Consider the following 21,477-nt stretch of genomic DNA (forward strand, 5'->3'; position numbering starts at 1 on the left):
ATGGCAGTCCCGGCGAAAAAAAAGAATCGCATCCTCACAGCCCTTCCACAGAACGAGAACAAGATAGAGAAGTCAGTGATCCGAAGGAGAGTCTATTGAGTCTCTACACCCACGGCTACATGAATGTGGATGCTGAACCAATGACTTTCGATGAAGTCCGTTCCTTGGCCAAGCAACTCGAGATACCCGACTTCGATGTGATGGAATTGGGCAAGTACAAGTCCTTGGCCAGGAAGTACAAAGAACCAGCGAATTGCATCATCTGGATACCCTTTGAAGACGGAGGAAGCCTCGGCCACTTCGTGTCTTGCTTCCGTGAACCCGATGGCACGCTGAACTACCAGGACAGCTTTGGCGAGATGAATGACTTCCCGCTGGCAGGTACGAACCGTGTATTCCGTGTGAACAAAGTGAAATACCAGTCGATCTTTGCCAACAACTGTGGCTACCTGGCACTTCTACACTTGTACACACACGACGCTGTTGACCCGGCTATCCAGAGGTTGTAAGGGAGTCTTCGTCGTCCCTATTTCACTTTGGTCATCCCTATGTCAAGTCGTACTTGGAACGCAATCCTTTGCCTTTCTTCTGCTTTGGGACGACTCTATCACTCGGAGCCTTGGGAAGTGTAGCTTCCTTGGGGAGCTTCGCTCCCCCTACCTCCCAGTTCTGCGTTCCATCCCTCGGTTTCTGTACGAACTGGAATTCCTTCGTGTTGATGGCTTTACTGTAGTCCTGTGGTTTGATTTCAACGGCCTCTTTGATGTCCAAGAGATTGTAAGTGCGTGCCTTATTCACTTTGGTTTGCGTGGTCTTCTGTCGTCCTAGTTCCTGCTCGAGTTGCTGCACTTGTCGTTGCTTCTCTTCCACTTCCTTCCTCTTTCGTTCATCACTCAATGCCTTCGGTAACTTCGATCGCATCTTGTTGATTGCTTGTTGTTTGCTACTCAGTTCGTATGGAACGTACTCGACCAACGAATCGTCGTCCAGGTAGTACCATCGTGTGTGCATGCCCATCTGGATATCACGAAGTATCTCGGACAGATTGGACGGCGGAGGGATTTTCATTTTGCGCCATAAATCCTCGCGTCCAAGGATGTCATAGTACAAGAAGATTCGAGTGGCGTTATCCAGAATCTTGTTGCTCAATCGAGAGAATCCTTGGAATGCAATGAAGCAACTGGTCTTTCGATGTCGACTCATGCAAGCCATGGTGTCCATGAAGTTCACCACCCAATGAATCGTTCGGCTTCGTGTACAGGTCGTCGAAGATGTAGATGGACGGATATGTGGTGTCATTGTAGATCGCCACACTTGATCCATCGTCATTCAATTGTTTGTACGCGACGTCCTCGCTATCCGTGAATTCAGGGCGTACTTCTCTGTCAGTGTTGATCCATTGTGTCTTGATGCCTGCTTTGTTGGCGACATGTTTGAGCACTTGTGGACACTTGTTTTCATAGCTCACCTTTCCCATGAAGAAGCAGATCTTGTCGAACGAATGAGGTATCTCGTAGCACAACTGATTGATGAGGAACGACTTGCCAGACTTGGAAGGAGCAATGATGAGCGTGAATTGATTGAGGAATGTGTCCTGGCAATCAAGTTCCCAATCGAACTTCATAATGCCCATGCTTTCCTTGTTCTGTCGAAGATCCTGCAATTGCTCGTCAATGGTTTGCTCTGGCTGGATATAGTCGGCTAGTTCTCGCAGTATTTTGGCATATTGCTTGCTCTTCTCTTCATCAGTTTCATTCTCCATCCGTTGTTTGATGGTATCCTGCATTACTTCGGCTTGATTGAGCGTATTCTCTGTTCTTCTTGTCAATCGTTTGTTGTTATACGGACATCGATGGTTGAGTCGTCTTATTCGATTCTTAATGGCGAGCAATGTTGTATCAATGTTGGGAATGTATGGGGATTCTTCCATTTATTCATGGAGGCAACAAAGTTGCCTCGGGAGGAAGCGTAGCTTCCTCCCTCTATGGCAACCACAACCACGATAGCCAAAGTGAAAAAGGTAGTCACAGCAACCACGGTAGCCATTTACAGGAAATCGCAATCGAAGACACTATTCTTATCCTTGATCTTGATTTGCGTTGCTGTGAGAGTTGTGTACGAGAACTCGGTGATATTGCCGTCCTTGTCTTCCTTCATGAACTCCTTGCTCTCCCCGGTTACCACAAGATCGATCGTTGCATCCTTGTATTCGCGAAGATCGGTACAGGGCACATTTCGCAGATCGATCTTGATAGGTTTCTTGTCGTTATTCACGATCTTCGTGTTCGGACTCAATTTCACTTTGAACTGGATCTCGCCATCGTATTCGCTGTAAGGGTGATTTTCTCTCTTCGTCTCATCGAGGATTCTTTTGAACTCTTCCGATTGCTCATTGGGCAGTGTGATAGAGAAAGTGTTGAGCAGTTTCTTCTTGTCTGTTTCGAACTTCGAGTTGTCACCCACGAAAACAATCGTAGCATCGGTGATCTTGCAGACATACTTAGCCGATTCGCCATCTCTCTTGAATCCAGTCGAGGTGAGAGAAATGTTAGAAGTGTTGAAAAGATCGAAAACCTGAATCTTGTTGTTCATATCTATTTATATTTACGTTTTGAAATCTTTAAGTACCACTTAGGCGTTTACCGTGTTAGCACGGATCATGATGAGGTGCATCTGAGTCGTCGCTGCAACCTCGTCTTCCAACTCGATTTCAAACTGGATCTGATTCGATGCTCGCATCGGGAACCACTCGGCTAACGGGAAGGCAAAGATTCGGAACTGATTCAACCACGTCTTGTACGTCAACAGCGTGTCGTACTCGTCGGAACGACTATTGCAAAGATAGTCCATCCATTCGAAGAACGTGTGATCAATTCCATCAGGTGTGTTCGTGTTGTCCACATTGATGATACGCTTCTGTTCACCAGCGATGTTCAATGAGATACGTTTGAATCGAATGTCCTTGAGTGTCGAGAAATCGCCATTGTCGTCCGTGAACATCATGAACATCATCTTGACGGGGAAGTTGACCAGCACACGATCATCGATGAAGTTCTGGCCAGTAGGAATACGGAATGTCTTGGTCATGATCTGATTCTTCACCAACTGAGTGTCTTCAGGATCGAAGGTCGAATCATCGCTCGTCTTGTAACTGTGATACCAAAGCGTGCATGTATCGAAGTACACACCGGTGAAAGCCGTGGCTGATGGAACAGCGTCCGGACTTGTAGCGGTATTGATTTTGCCAGCATCGATGTAGAAGTATGCATCGTCGTTCGTGGGATAGATCTGAGCATCCATCTGCGTGAGATTGATGAATCGTTCCTGAGAACAACCTTCGAAGATGTCTGCAAAGTTCACATTGATCGTCGTGTACGCCGTGGTCGATCCAGGTGGCTGTACGAACTTGAGCATGTTGTAGAATAACTTGCCGCCATAAGGTCGACCCAGGATGGCCGCAGTTCTCGCGGTTTTATCGGTTGTATCGTAGTCACGGTCATCGTAGTAGATGTAGGACAGTTCCTTCAATCCTTCATTCACCACATTGTTGTGCTTGTTGTCCGTGAGCGCATTCAAGAGTGACCGGATCTGGCCGATGTTCTCATTGTCAGCACTCAGAGGCAAGGACGCCAGGTTCTCACCATTCCAATAGGTGTACGTGACCTTCGTGTTGTTTACAATGCCCGACATGTTCTTCTTCACCGGAACATAGATATCCTTCGACGAACTGCCTGCATTATTTGCCAACCCGGTGATCTTGAGCTTGAAAGTCATTCGTGACTTGTACAGATTGAAGTACACGTCATCACCGGATGGAGCGATCGTCCAATTGATCACATCGGTCGACTTGATGTTATTGGACTGATTGCTGAACACAATCTGCGATTCGTAGTTATGCACAGGAGGAATTGTAGTAGCCATTTATTACTACGAGGAAAAAATAATTTCCCCTGTAGTAAATGGCAACACCAACACAACCTGAGAAACTTGTATATCTTCAGAACGGCGTGTTCAAGCGCAAGGAGATGACCGAGGGTATCCAGTACTACTCGGACAACTCTTTCGACACGTTCGCATTTCCGTCGACCAATGGCAACTATGTGCTCACCAAGACTGACAATGTGTATACATGGTCCGTCGCAGGTGAAGATTTCACTTCCTTGGATAACTCGTATTTCAAGGGCAGCGATGGACAATCGATTATCATTCCAACCAACGGAGCTATTCCCTTCTTCAAGAATAACTCGGCGTTCGGAGCGATCAATCTGCCAGAAAGTGGTTCTTTCATTCTCACGACTGACCCGGATAGTGGACCTTCATTGGAAGCATTGACGAAGCCCGTGATTTTCGAGGCACTCGAACTTACGAGCACGTCGGACTGGTATGCGGTACCGAACTGGAATTCGACCAAGAGTGATTCGAAGGATCTATTCTTACCAAGTAAGTCGGGAACGTTCTTCCTTTCAGCCGATTCGAACAATGACTTCCTGTTCAACAAGGTCACACCAAGAAGTCTTTTCCATGAAGCTCTAGGAATCGGATCTGATGGGCAGAGAATCGTCACCTACTGGAACGATAGAGCCTATGGTCTACCATTGCCAACCACGGCAGGCTATGCGACATTCAAGGTCGAGAGTAGCAATGAGAGTCCTGCTCTTGCCAATCTCACGCCTGAGATCGTCTACAAAGACATCCTCGGGTGTACTAGCAATGAAAAGTGTCTCGTGTACAACAACGGGACCAACGTGTCCAAGCTAACAATCCCATCCACTGCTGGCAAGTACGTCATGGAAGTCAAAGAAAACGGCACAGTCTCGTTATCACCCACATCGGCTAAATTGAGTAAGACATTCGAGTACACCTCCTGGACAAGTGGACACCAGGTTGTTAGCGAGGCACTCACGTCGGAAGGTTCAGACCTTTCTGCACCCATCAAATTGGAACCCAATAAGACGTACATGATCACCATCGATGCCGTACTTCGTTGTGACAACTATGAACAGGCACTTGTAGGATTCACGAGCGTGCCAACTCTCGTAATGGTTGTCGAGACAGCTACAATCATTAAAGCAAGCTTGAATAATCCAGTGCCAACAACGACATTGAGTAGCACGAACATATTCACATCAGTACGTCCTGTAGATATGAAAATTCAAGTCATACGTTCTGGAGACACCACGATCGAACATTACTTCACTCGACTGAAGGTAAGCATCATGGAACTCTAAAGCCAAAGTGAAAAGGAAGCCCCCATTTTACTTTGGAGGCAACCGTACATGAAACTTGTTAGCCTTGTTAGCCTTGGCAACCTCCATGTTCCACTTGGTCAACTCGTTCTGGTCATAGGCAACACCATCGATATAAATATCAATCGTGCCACTAATTACACACACACGATGACCATCGATATCATAGATCTCATTGTGAGGATCGTGCAATACATCAAACTGGGGATGACATACGGAGTACTTGTCATCATGGCATGCTTTCTCGAGAAGTCGTTCAATGTCAGGTGAGTAGAACGACACATAAGGGGGATCATAGTTCTCATAGTAATTTCCACTGTTAGGATCTTCGACGAATGAGTTGATCATGTCATGCACGTATCGCCGCGCGATCTGCTTTCGAACCGATGTCATCCATAAATTCATTTCTATTTATGAATACATTATTTCACTTTAATCTCTGTTGGACTGATCGATATGTCGCTCCCACTATCATCATTTGATTCATTCTTCTCGTTGTACACACACAGACAGCTACATCTGTCCTTGCATTTCGAGTCAATAACCAGTTTGTGGTTCTTCCTCTTATTCATCCATTTCCATATCCCTTTCAACCATTGAATAAAGCGGTTCATTTATGAACGAGATCAAGGAACTACGCAAGCCAGCAAAACGAAGAGGCGCCACTCGAGTGATCATCAGTGGATTCAAGAGAAACATATACTTCATCGATCTCATCGATTTCCCTTCAAAACAAGACAAATGGATACAGGAAGTGTTGGGCAGTCAGAAGTCCACAGGATTCCACAAGAATCGTGGATACAAATATGTCCTTGTATGTATTGATGGATATTCGAAATACCTGATGGCTCGGCGATTGAAAAGCAAGAGTGCTACAGAAGTCATTCATGCAATGAAGGATATCATTCAAACATATGGTAAATCACCAAAGCATATTTGCTCGGATCGAGGCACCGAGTTCACCAATGCCATCTTTCGTACCAACATCTTGGACAAGTATGATATCACCATATATCACATGGATTCAGCGAATAAAGCAGTACTAGCCGAACGAGCAATTCGAGATATCAAGGAACACATCATGGTTCCATTCAATCAATCGAAAGGTGTATGGTTCGACTTGATCGATGGTGCCGTTCGTAGACATAATGCAAGGAAGAACAGAGACATCGGATATACACCCAATGACATTTGGCTTAACAACAACAACGATATCTTGTACACGGAGAAAACAGAACCATCCAACATGACAGCAAAGGACACAACACCTCAATTCGATGTTGGTGATTATGTTGGAGTGACACGAAGACCTCGCATTCTGGAAAAGCAATTATTGACGAGCAAATGGTCTCAGGACTTGGTTGAAGTTGTTGACATTGACGATCACATTATGCCATTGATGTACGAAGTGAAGAATGTGGAAAGCGATAGCACACAGAAGTGTTATGATTGGGAACTGCTGGCTAGCAAATGCAAACCACAACCAGCACCACTTATCACTCGATCCAAGAGTGGTAAAGAACCCAATGCATTGAGAGAGGCAGCAAGATCACATCGACCCATTACGAGCACCCAGAAGAAGAAGCAGCAACAACCTCGCCCAAGTGTTGGAAAACGATCGTGATGCTTTTCACACCTCCCAGACATACAAGAGAAGGGATATTCGTGAATGCAGAGATCGTATGACTCTCACTTGTCCATTCTATTCCATTTATCAGTTTGATATGGGAAAGGGTCACAAAATTGTTGAGTGTATCGATGAATGGCACATCGAGCAATGACACACCATCCATTGAAACACTCACCTTGTATCCCTTATCCACAACCGATTCGATGGAATCACAATGTTTGAATAGGGCATCATTCTCATTGTAACATGGAATCGATGTGATCGCCAGATATAAAGCAGAAGATAATTGGAATTGGCATTGATTATTGAATGGTTGAGTGGATATGGGTGGATGTTCAAACAATGTGACATTATTGACTTTCACAAAACATCCAAAAGGTATCGTCCATGAATATTGAGGAACGCCATCCACTGTCTCACGAATGAAGACATGTTTGCCATCGTTCTCTGGCATATTGATGAGCATGTTATCGAGCTTCTTGAAAGTGTAGTTGTTTGGATTGCTGCTGAATATGTACGACATTTATTCATTCAATTTACTTTGGTTGATTTCGTTCATAGGGTTAAACATATACACCCTTCAAACAAACTCCATTCATATTCGAATATGTGAACATGTTGAGTGAGAAACGAGCGAAGTCCAAGACCATTGTGGAGAAGAACCTATACAAGCTGTTGGCAAACTCGACATATGGCAAGTACGTGGAGACAGTACTGAATCGAATGAAAGTGAAGTTCGCCACCACTTGGAATGAACGCGAGGCCATCATTCAGAAGCATTGGTACGACATGATCGCAGAAACCACCATGTATTTCGAGAATCTTATAGGCATCAAGTTGAATACACCAGTGTACAGGGCGAAACCATTCTTCACTGGATTTGCCATTTTGGACATGTCCAAACACATCATATACGATTTCTACTTCAATGTCATCAAGAACACATTCGACACGGTGGAGTTATTGGGACAGGACACAGACTCACATATCGTTCACGTGAGTGGCAAGGGCAATATCGTTCACAAAATGTATGAGATGTACAAGTCGTTTGACTTCTCTGAGTTGGATTATACTAATTACTCCTATGAACAACTCGTGAACTACAACGATCAGGAAGTGGACAAGAGCAAATTCCCTTCGTTGTCATCGTTCCTCAACTTCAACAAGAAGTTACCTGGTCCTATCTTCAACGACGAGCACAACGGACATGGCATCACCGAGGTCGTGGGTCTCAGACAGCAGATGTACGCCTCGTGGATGAGAAGCATGTGATACACAACGCCGCGAAGGGAGTACCTCGCAACGAGGTAATCGGTGGTGAGAAAATGAGCGAGAAAAATATCGAGTTATACATGTGTGTCCTTGAGGTAGAAAGGAAGGGAGATGCAGTAATCGTAGGCAGCTTCAAACGCATCAATAACCAAGGATTCGATATCACCTCCAAGGAACAAAACAAGACTCTCATGACTTGCACGGACAACAAGAGATGGATCTAGGAAGGTAAGGTACATACACTCGCGTTCAGTCATTACCGATTGAAGGACATGTAAAGAAGATATTGTTTTTTACTTTGGGCAGTTTGGTCCAGGAATCTCTGATTCCCGGTAGTGATGTGGGGGTACCAATACTTGTATGGGCTGATCCAGGAGAACGTACCGTTGGTAGGTGAGCCTTGGATAAGTATGGAGTAGTACATGGCCTATTTTACTATAGTCAGCGGGGAGACGGCCATAAGTATTCACGCAATACAGGTTATCAATGTTCAGCTAAGGTAAGTTTTGCACTCTTATTCTTTGTGAAGACCGAAAAATTCAAGTTGTCCAGAGGCAGCAACTGTGGGGGACGGAAGATAAAGATTGAGGGTCGACTTCGAGCGGTTGGCATGCAGTTGACGGGATTTGAAGGGCGTCTTAGGTCGAAAAGGGCCCAAAAAGGGAGCCAAACATTTTCGCGCAATACACGCCAATACATAACTACTGACAACCTCACAAAACCAGACAAAGAGATAGTATGCGAATAGTATTAAATATATTTAGTATGTACAATCCTCTACATAGGCATAGCCAATATCCATATCGCAAATAGGATAAGGGGACAAATTATTATCTTTTCTCATACAATAGATACTGTATATTCACGAAAAGTTACCACGATATTCTATTTACTATACTATAGGCTATTATCCATCGAAAAGCACATATACTGTAATCAAGAATCACTTACCAAATACCGTGAAAAACGTTTCTGTGAGTTATTGCTGATAGGATATCTTCAAACATGTCATTTCCTTTTGTGCGGATAACACAGCAAGCAATTTCGAATACTTTTGCATTATCTCCCTTTATAATAAAGTATTTCAAAAATACAACCAACAATTCTTATTTATAAAACCAACGTCTTTCTTGTAATTGTGTTTCGCCATTAATAGTTTTATTTGTTGGATATTATATATTGATAATAATGCCAATTGATGTTGAGAGAGGATTTCACAAGGGAACGCTCTTCACGTGCGTTTTGGCAATAACGGCGCAAGGCATAATGAACAATATTATTATCTCCTCGTTGCCGTTTATGATTCAAGTCTACTATCCTGATGTAGTATTGCGTATTTTGGTTAATTTCAGGCTGATATTAGTGAAGTTGGCTATTACTCTGGATTTATCATCTCTCTTTACTATCTAGGACAAATACCTGGGTGCATTTTCTGGGGTTGGTACGCAGACCAGCATGGTCGAAAGAAAGCGCTTCTTATTATCACTTTATGTATGAATTGGAATGTGTAAGTCATTTCTAGTCAACGTAGTTTGCACATCGGGACTTGGAATTAGTTCAAACTATATACTCACTTTAATAATCCGCCTAATTCACGGATTCATAGATGGAATATTAAACGTTACGAAAACAATGATTGCTGAAATATCAAACGAACGAAACCTTCCTCTGGGAACCAGCTTTGTCTTTTTAGGCGCAGCACTCGGACAGCTGACTGGCCCCTTATTGGGCGGCTATCTTTCTCATCCAGAGAACTTTTCGACTCTCACCTCACACTTCCCCATTCTCCTTTCTGTAATCCGCTCTTTTCACACTTCTAATGCTATTAGCATCCTTTCCTCCTTCCATTCGGTATTTCTGCGTTCATGTTTGTGCTTGTCGCTGTGTCGCTGCTTCTATTCTCGGAAGAAACGATTTCCGAAGAAGAAATGACGACTTCTCGAGAATGCAAGGCGGAAATGAAGCGCGAAATCAGCGGAATTCTGCGAAAAGGATCGAAGGACTACATCAATTCGCACGAACAATTGCTTCTCCAATACCACAAATACTCAAAGTATTCGTCAATCCTCAAAGAACGAGATGTGTTACTCTCTCTCCTTATTTATCTCTTTGTTTCCTTTGTTCAGGTCACAGTCGACTCCTTGTTTTCTCCTGTGTTGGCGAACAAGAAGATTTATGGTGGATTCGAAATGTCGAGTGTGCAGATTAGTTTGATTCTCATGGTCGCCAGCCCCATCGCGCTTGTGACAAGCACGCATTCATTCAATTGCGATTATTTGTAGCATTATATTCTCCGTCTCTTCGAAAGCTTTTCACCTATCGAAGGAATTTGATGATAAGTGCTCTGTGTCTGGCATTCTGTATGTTCATCTATCCAATCGAGTCTCTCTTCAATCAGTATAACGATTCTGTTATGTTTGCAGCTGTGACTGTAATGTATTCTCTTCATTTTGCAATTCGATCGATTGCTCTCAAGTTGGGTTTTCTTTCTTACTTTGATGTCTAGCTTCTGTATTGTGATTTTCTCCAACGTGTCGTACAAAGAATTCCGAGGAACCATCATGGGTTTGTCGCAGACAGTCGGCAGTTTGGGTCGTTTCCTTGTAGCCTTCGCTTTGTTTTGCTCATGTAGGGTCCTTCGTTGCTTCCCATTCTCTACGGATGGAGCTGCCACAAGAACTATTTCCCTATTCATCATGGTTTGGCTTTCTATGTGCGATTGGAAGCGAGGATTGAGTCGTAGATTCTCGGATTGCTGTGTATTCTAGCCGCTTATCTGGTTAGGTTTTTAACAAGTGTGTGTGACAAGGGAAGAGGTTCAATCACTTCTACGATTGTCCATAGTCATTGAGATTTTATAGTGTCTTTTATGCTTTGTTTGTTGAATGCGTTATGGCTTTTCTGTTCATCTTCTTTGTTGTGCTTTACAAACGAAACTTGTCCTTTGGAGCTGCCCATGTCTTTAACAATGCTGTTGTTGTTGTTGTTGTTGTTGTTGTTGTTGTTGTTGTTGTTGTTGTTGTTGTTGTTGTTTCGATCATCCACCAAGTTACTCAGCTCTATTCCTCTTCTTCGATCCCTCATCCAACCATCTAGCCAATCGATCTCCCTTCCTGTCTCAAACAAACACTCCACAACTCAATCTCCATATCAGACATATCCTCCGGATCCTTGTATTCCAGTTCAGGCACCTTCGGCTCCTCATATTCCTCTCCAGGCTCCACCGGCGTCATATGTTCCTTCGCGAAGTTCAGAATCGAGTCCACATTGGTCGTGATCTCCGCATTTACATATTCCTATCCTTATCGCTCTCCCCCATCCCTACAGTCACGTCTTTTCCCTTCTGGAACCACGCCGTCGCTAAATCCGGATCGATATTATAATCCCCCTTTCACTCATTCATTCATTCAATGCGTCCTACGATAAATCCAGGATACTTATCTCCGTTAATTCGCGCAAAGATCACACCGTCCAATCCCTTCTTTGCTGCATTTATCTACTCATCACCCTCGACCGCAACGCTCACATAAATCAGCCGCAAGAATTTGCATTTGAAGCACTCATTGGAATCGAACATCACCATCACATTGTAGTCTCCGTTTACGATATAATCGAAGTTCCACGGCGTCAATTCCACCTTCGTTTCATCCCCTTCGCGCTGCTTACAAGCTTCTTTCGCGTGTGGATCACATCGAACTGCTGAATGATATTCTCCTGCACGATCAAGCTCTCGTATTCCGGACTTTCCGGATTCCCAACGCGATGCCGTTCTTCCCGAATTCGCTTTTTCTCTTCCAGCAACGCCGCATTTCCATGTTCCAACACCTATTTCTCACGATCCCTCCGCTCTTCCACCATCTTCATAATCTTGTAATACTTCCCCGTGTTTCGGAACTTCTTTCGAAGCCTCGCCGTGTCTTTTATGATTCCCTTCCTCAGCGTCTCGTCGTTCTACGCCCCATCGTACCGTCTCTCTTTCCATACCGTATTCATAAACCGATGCGCCAGCTTATCCAACGTCTTCGAACGACCGTATCGCTGGTTCATTCCCGCCATTCCGTTGATGTTTGTGTGCAGATGGCGGTTCAGATACGACGTCATGCCTTCTCCGTGGATCGATTTCAGTTGCTCGCCGTCGAAGTCGTTGTCCTTCGCGGGGTAGAAGCGATATTCCAGAACGCTTTCGATGCCCAGGCTGTTGCAGAACGTCACGCTGTTCTGGCAGTTGAAGCGAGCGAACACGACGCCGTATTCGGACTGCAGAGGAGAGAAGGGAGCGATCAAGTACGTGGAAGGCGTAGGCATTGCGGTAGAAGGGAGAAACCGCGTAATGGGAATGCTCATAGATCGGGCTGTAGAACATCACGAATAGGTTGTAATTGGGGTGCTTCTGACGGTAGTTGTGGAATGTGTTGCGATCCAACTCGATGACATAGTCTTTGTACGCTTTCTTCCCGGTAACCTCGGAAATCCAAGTGGCCTAAGGGTAAAACGATAAGCAGTGCAAGATAAACAAGATTCTTGGCGTTATTACTCTTGTAGCATTTGCGATCACCGTTAAGGAACAAAAAGTACTGAGGATCTTCACTGTCGTCCCGCACGCCGAATTCATTATCAAACTCAGGAACGTCGCCCAAATAGGTCTCAAAAATGGTAAACTACGATGAACACCCATCCAATCGGGTACGGTTCGGTCTTTCATAAAATTGAAAAACACTTTTCCTGTCCACCAACGATCTTCATCATTGTTGTTGCTTTCCGGGTTCTTAGCGTACACTAAAACCATTGCTTTGTCTCTCATCTTTTTCTCAAAAGCGTTCATTTCCAGTTTCATCATGACTCTACAAAATCACACTAACGAGCTAGAGCCACCCCGGAATGAACTGTCCGTTCACTAAGCATGCGAAAAGCAAAATACAAGTTAACAACGGGTACATGCTAAATAACATTAAGCTGAACACCGTATACTTTGTTAGTACAAACTCGTTTTCTACACTTGTATATTGAAGGATGTGACTATTGGAGAGTGGATTCCATGTTATAAACCAAGTATATTCGGATTCTTTATGTTCTCTAAGAATCAAAGAAAGGGGAATTATGCGTGAAAACGGGAATTTGGCACTTTTGGCGGCTCCTTCCTTCTTTTTCCATTTCATCAATATCTCCCAATATGCTGAGTGCTTTGCGATGTGTGAAGAATCTCGCCACTCCTGCCGTCAATAAGCTGAGTACCAAAGGTTTAAGTTTCTTTAGTTCCATAGTTGTCGGTAGCCGTGTCCTCCCCGCTTTTACATCTGTCCGCAGTGTCTCCTACGAGAGAAAGAAGCCCCACTGCAATATCGGAACGATTGGACACGTCGATCACGGAAAGACGACTCTGACCGCTGCTATCACGAAGGTTCTTGCCGAGAAGAATTTAGCCGAGTTTTCTGCATACGATCAAATCGATAAAGCTCCTGAAGAGCGTGCTCGTGGAATCACCATCAACTCGACGCATGTGGAGTACGAAACGGAGAACCGTCACTACGCCCACGTCGATTGCCCCGGCCACGCCGATTATGTGAAGAACATGATCACCGGTGCCGCTCAGATGGATGGAGCCATTCTGGTGGTGTCTGCCGTCGATGGTCCGATGCCTCAGACCCGTGAGCACATCCTGCTCGCCCATCAGGTGGGAGTTCCGAACATCGCGGTGTTCATGAACAAAATCGATCTGGTCGACGATCCCGAGCTGGTCGAGCTGGTCGAAATGGAAGTACGGCGTCCCAGCGTCCTGCCATGTAGATTCGTGAGTTGCTGTCCTTCTACAAATACCCCGGCGACGAAATCCCCATCATCAAAGGCTCTGCGCTCTGCGCGTTGGAAGGCCGCGACGACAAGATCGGCAAGGACAAAGTGCTGGAGCTGATGAAGACGGTCGACGAATACTTCCCTCTGGTAGTTTCCCCGTTTCCCCTTGATCGTAGCCGACGCGGCAGCTGGACAAGGACTTCCTGATGGCGATCGAGGACGTGTATTCGATCCAGGGCCGCGGCACGGTGGTGACGGGCCGCGTGGAGCAGGGCCGCGTGAAGGTGGGCGACGCGGTGGAGATCTGCGGGCTGAAGCCGACGCTTTCGACCGTCGTGACGGGCGTGGAGATGTTCCACAAGTCGATGAACGAGGGCCAGGCGGGAGACAACGTGGGTCTGCTTCTGCGCGGCGTGAAGCGCGAGGAAGTGCTGCGCGGCCAGCTGGTGGCGAAGCCGAAGTCGGTGAAGGTGCACCACAAGTTCGAAGCGAACGTCTACGCGCTCACCAAGGACGAGGGCGGCCGCCACACCCCGTTCACCACCAACTACTCCCCGCAGTTCTTCGTGCGGACGGCGGACGTGTCCGGGAAGATCACGCTGCCGAAGGAGAAGGAGATGGTGATGCCCGGCGACAACAGCGCGATGACCGTCGAGCTGCAGAAGCCCGTGGGGCTCCACGAGGGACTGCGCTTCGCGCTGCGCGATGGCGGAAAGACCATCGGCGCCGGCGTGGTGAGCAAGATTTTGGATTGCAGTGTTTGTTGCAGGAAACAAGCAACGGTAAACGAATCACTTCGACATGAACATGCTGTACGTCTTCTGCTGCTTCAGCTTCTTCATCACCATCAGGATCGCGTAGAGAAGACCGTCGGCCGTCGGAGGACAGCCGGGAACGTAGTAATCCACGGGGAACAGACGATCCACGCTAGGAGTGAGGCGGATACACGCCACGCGTACCCTCGGACCACGTTGTAGCTGTATGCATAATAACCTCCCGAGTTCGCGCAACTTCCCATCGAAATCACGTAGCGAGGCTCGGACATCTGGTCATAAAGCTAGAATCGACGGAAAATCGAGAAACTACTCGGCGGATGGCAGGAGCCATCTTGTTTGTCACAGTACCAGAAACAATCATGAGATCAGCCTGACGAGGACTAAACAATCAGGCAGGGAATTGTCGCACTCACGTTGCTCGAGGAATCATACCTAAACGCTCGAAATCGAAACGAGCAGAGGAAGCCTAGAGTCTCACCCAATTTCATTCCAAAACAAACATCAATCATTTCCATGGCACAGCAAGCCAGACCGAACGTCTGAGGGAACACAGAACCAGCACGGCAGTATCCAATGACTTTGTCCACGGTAGTAACGGCCGCTTCGATCGCGTTATCCAGTTTCTCTCCCTTGCTCACAGGAATCTGGTCAGGATGAGTGAAATAGTTCGCCATTTGCTTGGAAGTGGGATCTGACGGGTCCCACACACTTAACACTTGTCCGGGGAGAATCAGGCCCGATTTGGTGTAACTACGCACATAAGCCACAGACACGAGTTGATTACGACTGGACAGCACTCTTCGAAGCAACTCGTGCGGCTGATGTAATAATACGCTGCATTGATCAACTATCTATCGAGATTAGATACAATAAGGGAATAGGAGTTTCATCATTGAGGATAATTGGAATTCCAAATAGAGGGAGGCTTCAAAGATTTCAGTATTTCCGTTAATAGAGGAAGAGTTACCTCTTACGAATCATTGATCGGTTTTATAGGAATTGAATTTGAGGACGGAATGTCGCTTTTCTGAACAATAGGGAAAACACGGGTACATTAAAACGTGTGGATGTTATACCGATATATAGAATTCAGATTGGGGAGCCGAGTCGAAATGAAATTGAGATAGAGATAGCAACATGCTGAGTAACTCTGGTAGTAGACAAGTAATCGTCCAATAATATGACAAATCGAATAAATTAGTATGTAATACAATAAAAGAGTGCAACACATGCTTCAGCAGAATGTATTATACTGACTTCCGAACCCATACACATTTCCAACAAATTAATACAAGAAAAATGTTTCCAAAAACAAACCATTATAAAATAATTCATTTGATTAAACTTTGTTTTCCTTGTCAAAGATGTGTTTGGCTTCCTTCTCCAAATTGACCAACTGCTCCCTTTGTCCATCATTCATTGCTTCCTTGTCTTCCTCCGACAAATCCTTTCCAACCTACTCCTAAATCCATATAGCAGTACCAACATGGAGATCCTTGGCCAAATCGTCGTAGTAAGCTTCCCATTCATTGATAAAACGTGGCCAATACATGGGCTTGGCCTTCAAAGTCTTTTTGAATTCCTCCCTACACTTCACAAGGCTCATACAAACCAAACTTGACGAACAAATTACCCAGTACTCTCATCTCAAAGGGTAGTTTCTTTTCATGCACTCTTAGAATTCTCCGATAGAGAGAGAAGAAATGGCGTTGCATATCCGTGAGATGTGGAGGAGGCATATTCAGTTTTGATTGTTTGTCATCTGTGAAGAAGTGATTTCTTGTAAGAAATATTTTTGTGTGAAGTGTGCTCGAATAGCTCAGCTGGTTAGAGCGTCGTGCTAATAACGCGAAGGTCTTGGGTTCGATCCCCAGTTTGAGCATTTTTTTGCTTTTTTAACGACTTTACACAACCCCTCTTTTCTTTCCTGCAGAATACTCTTCACATTATTTTTCACAAACACTCCAAACAAAGTCATCATCACTAACCTCTAAAGAATCCAAAGCTCCCATTGGACTCGTTGTCCCCTCTTCCTTCTTTTCAGAATCTACCTTTACTGTCTCCGCTGTCTCCGCTACTTCTTCCTCAGCGATCTTTTCGGTAGCCACATACCCAAACAGATCGGGATCTACCCTTCATCCCCCATCGCGTCTCTACGCTCCGCCACGATTTCCCGCAGCAACCCATCCTCCTCGATCGACTCCACACCGTGATACGCGCGCCACACTGGATCCTTCTCCTCCTCTTCTTCCTCTTCCATCACGACTCTCTTCCTCTTTCCGCCCTCTCTCGTCCTTCCATTCATCAGCAAATACGTCTGGCACGGCACTTCCTTCAACCGGAACACCTCCCTCATCTCCTCTCTGTCCAGCTTCCCTTCGCCCATCGCCGTGTGATCCACCGCCACGTCCGCGATCGCCTTCTTCAGCAGCTGGCGCTGCAGCATCACTTCCTCGATCGACCCCGCCACGAACAGGCGATACACGAACACCCTCCGCGTCTGTCCGAACCGCCACGCGCGCGCGATGGACTGCAGATCGATCGCGGGGTTCCACGCGGGCTCCAGCATCACCACACGCGACGCTCCCGTGATGTTGAGCCCCACGCCGCCCGCGCGAGCCGAGAGGATGAAGAGACGCTTCGACGTGTAGCGGTGGTTGAAGGAGTTCACGAGGGATTGCCGCTGCGCGACGTCCGTTTGGCCGTCGAGTCGGAAATAGCCCCACTTTTTGGAATCGCAGAAGGAGCCGAGATAGTCGAGGATTTGCGTGTAGGAGGAAATCACGAGGATTTGCTCGTCGGTGTGGGAGAGAATGGAGGCGAGCAGCAGCTCGACGGCTTCCATTTTGACGCTCTGCGATGTGAAATCGCGTTGGTTTTGATCGTCGGCGTCCAGAATGGGGAGAAGCGACGACAGCGCCGATGTGGATTGAACCGACTCTCGAATCAGCGATGGATGGACGCAGAGAAGACGCAGAGCGTGGAGGAAGGTGAGAGTTAGCTGGCCTGCATCGCCGCCGTGCTCTGCAAGCGATCCTCGCTGCAGTTCGATGAGCTTTTCGTAGAGCTGGCGCTGCTTGGATGCCAGCGGAGTGAATAAATAATGCGTGATTTTGGGCGGCAGCGAAGCGCGGAGAATCGACGCCGTGGTTCGACGCAGAATAAACTGGTCGGTGATGCGAGAGAGCTGGGAATGAGCGTGCGACCGGGGCGTACTTCAGCAGATCGCATCGCTGCTAAGTCGCGATCTGCGTCGCTGCAGCCTTTGCGCCGCCCCGCTTCGATGGGCCTCACGAAGAGCTGGCGGAAGGAGGCGAGCGAGGAAAACACGCCGGGATTGACAAACTCCGACAGCGCGAAAAGCTCCTGCTGGTTAGGAGGACGGTCCACACCGACTTCCAAATCGTTCTGGATGGGCGTTCCGGAGAGAAGCACGCGGCGACGCGAGGGGAATTGGAGGAGACTGTCGATGGTGGCGTTGCCGGTGGAGCTTTTGAGGCGGTGGCCTTCGTCGCAGACGAGGAGCCCGGCTTTGCTTCCGTTGATGGCATCGGCGTATTTGCGATACATCTTGAATGAGGGAGAAAAAAGCAATCGAACCTCATAGGAAACCACCAGCACCACGCGATTCAATCCCGACTGCATCACGAAATCGCGGATTTTCTCTTCCGCCTTCGACCCCTTTTCCTTCAGCACGATGCACCGAATCCGATCGCGTCCAATCCACTTTCTACTCTTCACTCCTCTCTCTCTGCGTCTACATAAACTCGGCGCCCCAGTTGTCCACCAGCGACGAAGGACACGTCACCACCGCGCTCGAAATCAGCGGCTTCGACCAGGGCGATTGCGTGAGCGATGTGAAGATCAAACTGATCGCTGTGAGCGTCTTTCCGAGCCCCATTTCATCGGCGAGAATGCAGCCCGTTCCGTTGTTCGAAGTCAGCCCGTTGATGCAGTTGTAGAGGAAGAGAAGGCCTTCTTTTTGGTGAGGCTTGAGCTTGGAGGCGAGCGAAGGGTCGAGAATTACCGGGGCTGTGGTGTTGCCTTTCGAATCGATGAAGCTGTCTTGGATCACGAAAGAGTCGGGAGTTTTGGTGTAGAGACCGGTCTGGGTGTGAAGGGAAAAAAGGAGAGGAAGCTACGAAGGTTTTGGGACCGGAGGGCTGTGCCGAAGCCCCGGATTTGCTGTGGAGAGTGAATTGTTTGTGAATGCTGGGAGTTTGGAGGAGAGAAGGTTTTGGCTCGGGAAGCGGCGAATTTTGGAGAAAGACGCGGCCAGATGTGTAGCTATCGATGGGGAGCGGAGAGGATATTTCGGCGACCCACATGCCCAGATCGATCGTACAACCGACGACGAAGTCACTGGGGTCGTAGGTTTCCAGCGATTTACGAACTTGTTTTCCCGATGAGTCCTACAAGTCGGGAAATTAGCACAATTTGTACAAAGAGAGAAAACATTTTTTTGTCAATAAATAATATACCGTCAAGATAGGTCTTTTTCTTCTTTGGACCTGCTTTGTAGTACATCACACTATTTGAGATTGGAAACAATAGAGAATACCTATAGCAGTACTGGGTGGGCTTTTCCTCTTGGACAATCGGATTTGATTTTGGCGGGACAGCTGAAACACTCGTCAGCAGTGTCTTAGACTGCTTCTCAGTCGTTGGGGATGCTCCGGTTGCCGGGGCATTCATACTTCGAGGAGCAACAAAATCCTTTTTTATTGCAGGTTGACCTGCTGACGGATGGAGTGGCTGCAGTCGCTTCAGCCGCGATCGGAACATTGGAAAGAAAGAAAAACAGTTTTTGACATTTTCTCAGTGTTTTTCGTTTGGTGATTTTTTAGGTATATTTATGTTTTTGGAGATAGGTAGTTTTATATATGATTGATTCGAATGCCCTATGTGTTTCTATTCAGGGAAAACGATGTTTTCGAAGTATTTTCTCGTTATTTGCATCCAATCGATTTGGGATGCATAAAGAGCGCAATTTCAGAGTTAGCAACAGAGTTCCTACCCATTTTTTGTAACCCTTACTCTATATTTTTTGATCAAATCCACTCACGAATTACCTTTACAAATCCATATTTACTCACACCCGTATTCCTTTCTCCTCTCACAGAATCGCCTCAAATAGTAAACCATCCAATCTCCTTTCCAACAAACACCCCACAAAAACTCCTTTAACTCCTCCGGGTCTTCCGATGTGTACGAATCATCGTTGTTCTCCAAACTTCCCAGCATGGAGCTCTTCCCCTTCTCCTCCAATTCCTTCCGAATGCTCTCCACCGCCTCCGCCGAGATCTCGTTCTTGTCCAAGTCCAGCACCTCCATCTTCTCCTTCCTCACTTCCGTTAAGTCCCATCGCCTCCCAGCGTCATTCATTCAAGGATATGGCACACTTTCACCACCATTCCCGCGGCCACCGGCCCGATCTCATTCCCCTTCAATCGCAGCTCGCGCAGCAGAGGGCAGTGCGCGTCCAGCGTCTTCATCAACCCCTACCGATCAGCGCAGCGACTCGTTTCTACGCAGACACACCGCGATCCCAGGAAATTCTCGTCCAGTCCGAGCACTTCCAGCTTCGCCAGCGGCTCGTCCTTCTCCATCAGCTCGCGGATCGCCTGCACCGACTCCTCCGTGAGGTCGTTGTACCCCACATCCAGCACCTATCCCTGATTCCACGTTTCCACGATCCACCCGCAGACTCGCCTCGCGTTCTCCCAGCACGCGCAGCACCGGCAGCAATCCTTCATCGCCGAGGCCTACACAGAACCAGCCGCACGCGCTGCGTACTCAAATCGACCAGAACCAGTTCTTCTAAATGCGGCATTTGCTCGATCGCGCGGCTCAGCGCCTCGCCACAGTCCTCCCCGAAGTAGTTGTCCTTGATCTCTAGGCGGCGGAGGGCGGGGCAGTGGCTGAGCGACTCGCAGAGAGCGAGGGCGCCTTCTTCGTTCGTTCGCGTCGAGGACCAGCGGAAGGATTCGATGTGGGGGAGCAGGGTGAGCAGTTCGCTGATGTGCTTCGCGCCAGCGTCGCCACTCATGTTGTTGTAGAACTCGATGCGTTTAATGTTCATGGGAGACGTCTCGCTGACAATGTCCAGAAGGTTCTTGCAGGAGTCCACGGACATTCCGTCGTTGTTGAACAGAACCACCTCCAAATTCTTCTTGCCCTACGAATGAGAAGTTCCATCCGATCCAAACGGAGATCAACTGCTTGCACGACAAAACACCCTTCGGTCCGAGAGCATTGTCGCTGAGGTCCAGATACTTCAGCTCCAAGTCTTTCAAACATTCGGCAAACACCTCGCAAGTAAGCTGAGCATCATCGAAGGAAAGTCCGGAAAGCACGTCAGAAAGATCCAGATACTCAAGTGCCTTCGCCTCCGCCAGGGCCGCTGAGAGATGAACGAAAATGCTCAATTCCTACTTGCGATGATTCTGGCAACGTCCGCGTTGTACGTCTTCGTCTTCAGAATCGCCTTCTTCAGAGTCTTGGCATTTTCACGAATCAACGCAGCAATCTCCTGCGCCTTCTCCACCGTGTACATCTCTCTCTCTCCAGTAAGGTCCAGTACTTCCATCGCTGATCAAACTTCGAAAAGGAATTTTTCTTGTCCATTCACCGCACTAACAGGGAAGCACCTGTTTGCGCCTATCACGATTGGAGCTACCACTGTGTTGAACAAACAGTCTACACGCTAATTCTACAGTTCTAAATATTCTTGAATTCAGTTATCCACTTCTCCAACAATCCC

General features: G+C 47.1%; 7 protein-coding genes; 2 read left to right on the forward strand and 5 right to left on the reverse strand.

Annotated features, from left to right (window-relative positions):
- Positions 1-9,336: 9,336 nt before the first annotated feature.
- On the forward strand, positions 9,337-9,558 carry GSBLH_T00001124001 (uncharacterized protein; the record flags this gene model as incomplete). Its single annotated transcript, XM_013039471.1, has 1 exon — positions 9,337-9,558. The coding sequence occupies one exon, from the start codon at positions 9,337-9,339 to the stop codon at positions 9,556-9,558; it is 222 nt and encodes a 73-aa protein (XP_012894925.1).
- A 1,723-nt stretch (positions 9,559-11,281) lies between these two features.
- On the reverse strand, positions 11,282-11,963 carry GSBLH_T00001126001 (uncharacterized protein; the record flags this gene model as incomplete). XM_013039472.1 has 5 exons in its annotated part: positions 11,282-11,536; positions 11,570-11,644; positions 11,675-11,785; positions 11,815-11,862; positions 11,892-11,963. The coding sequence occupies 5 exons, from the start codon at positions 11,961-11,963 to the stop codon at positions 11,435-11,437; spliced, it is 408 nt and encodes a 135-aa protein (XP_012894926.1). The 3' UTR covers positions 11,282-11,434.
- A 1,355-nt stretch (positions 11,964-13,318) lies between these two features.
- GSBLH_T00001127001 (Translation elongation factor EFTu/EF1A) lies at positions 13,319-14,724 on the forward strand (the record flags this gene model as incomplete). Its single annotated transcript, XM_013039473.1, is given in 5 exon segments — positions 13,319-13,376; positions 13,410-13,903; positions 13,933-14,085; positions 14,115-14,696; positions 14,716-14,724. 5 exon segments carry the CDS (start codon positions 13,319-13,321, stop codon positions 14,722-14,724), a joined length of 1,296 nt encoding a protein of 431 aa, XP_012894927.1.
- A 5-nt stretch (positions 14,725-14,729) lies between these two features.
- Positions 14,730-15,554, reverse strand: GSBLH_T00001128001 (subunit NuoB (NDUFS7); the record flags this gene model as incomplete). Its single annotated transcript, XM_013039474.1, has 6 exons — positions 14,730-14,865; positions 14,898-14,995; positions 15,025-15,094; positions 15,128-15,180; positions 15,215-15,464; positions 15,499-15,554. The coding sequence occupies 6 exons, from the start codon at positions 15,552-15,554 to the stop codon at positions 14,730-14,732; spliced, it is 663 nt and encodes a 220-aa protein (XP_012894928.1).
- Positions 15,555-16,036: 482 nt separating this feature from the next.
- Positions 16,037-16,453, reverse strand: GSBLH_T00001129001 (uncharacterized protein; the record flags this gene model as incomplete). XM_013039475.1 has 3 exons in its annotated part: positions 16,037-16,170; positions 16,201-16,300; positions 16,332-16,453. 3 exons carry the CDS (start codon positions 16,451-16,453, stop codon positions 16,054-16,056), a joined length of 339 nt encoding a protein of 112 aa, XP_012894929.1. The 3' UTR covers positions 16,037-16,053.
- Positions 16,454-16,842: 389 nt separating this feature from the next.
- GSBLH_T00001130001 (uncharacterized protein) lies at positions 16,843-18,615 on the reverse strand (the record flags this gene model as incomplete). The annotated part of the gene is made up of 3 exons (XM_013039476.1): positions 16,843-17,901; positions 17,931-18,447; positions 18,476-18,615. 3 exons carry the CDS (start codon positions 18,613-18,615, stop codon positions 16,843-16,845), a joined length of 1,716 nt encoding a protein of 571 aa, XP_012894930.1.
- A 1,270-nt stretch (positions 18,616-19,885) lies between these two features.
- GSBLH_T00001131001 (uncharacterized protein) lies at positions 19,886-21,303 on the reverse strand (the record flags this gene model as incomplete). XM_013039477.1 has 7 exons in its annotated part: positions 19,886-20,062; positions 20,115-20,215; positions 20,246-20,383; positions 20,415-20,479; positions 20,511-20,892; positions 20,924-21,117; positions 21,150-21,303. 7 exons carry the CDS (start codon positions 21,301-21,303, stop codon positions 19,930-19,932), a joined length of 1,167 nt encoding a protein of 388 aa, XP_012894931.1. The 3' UTR covers positions 19,886-19,929.
- Between the last annotated feature and the right edge of the window lie 174 nt (positions 21,304-21,477).

This window comes from Blastocystis hominis, assembly GCF_000151665.1.
Source record: "Blastocystis hominis, Singapore isolate B (sub-type 7) whole genome shotgun sequence assembly, scaffold_1".
Classification (NCBI taxonomy): domain Eukaryota; class Bigyra; order Opalinata; family Blastocystidae; genus Blastocystis; species Blastocystis hominis.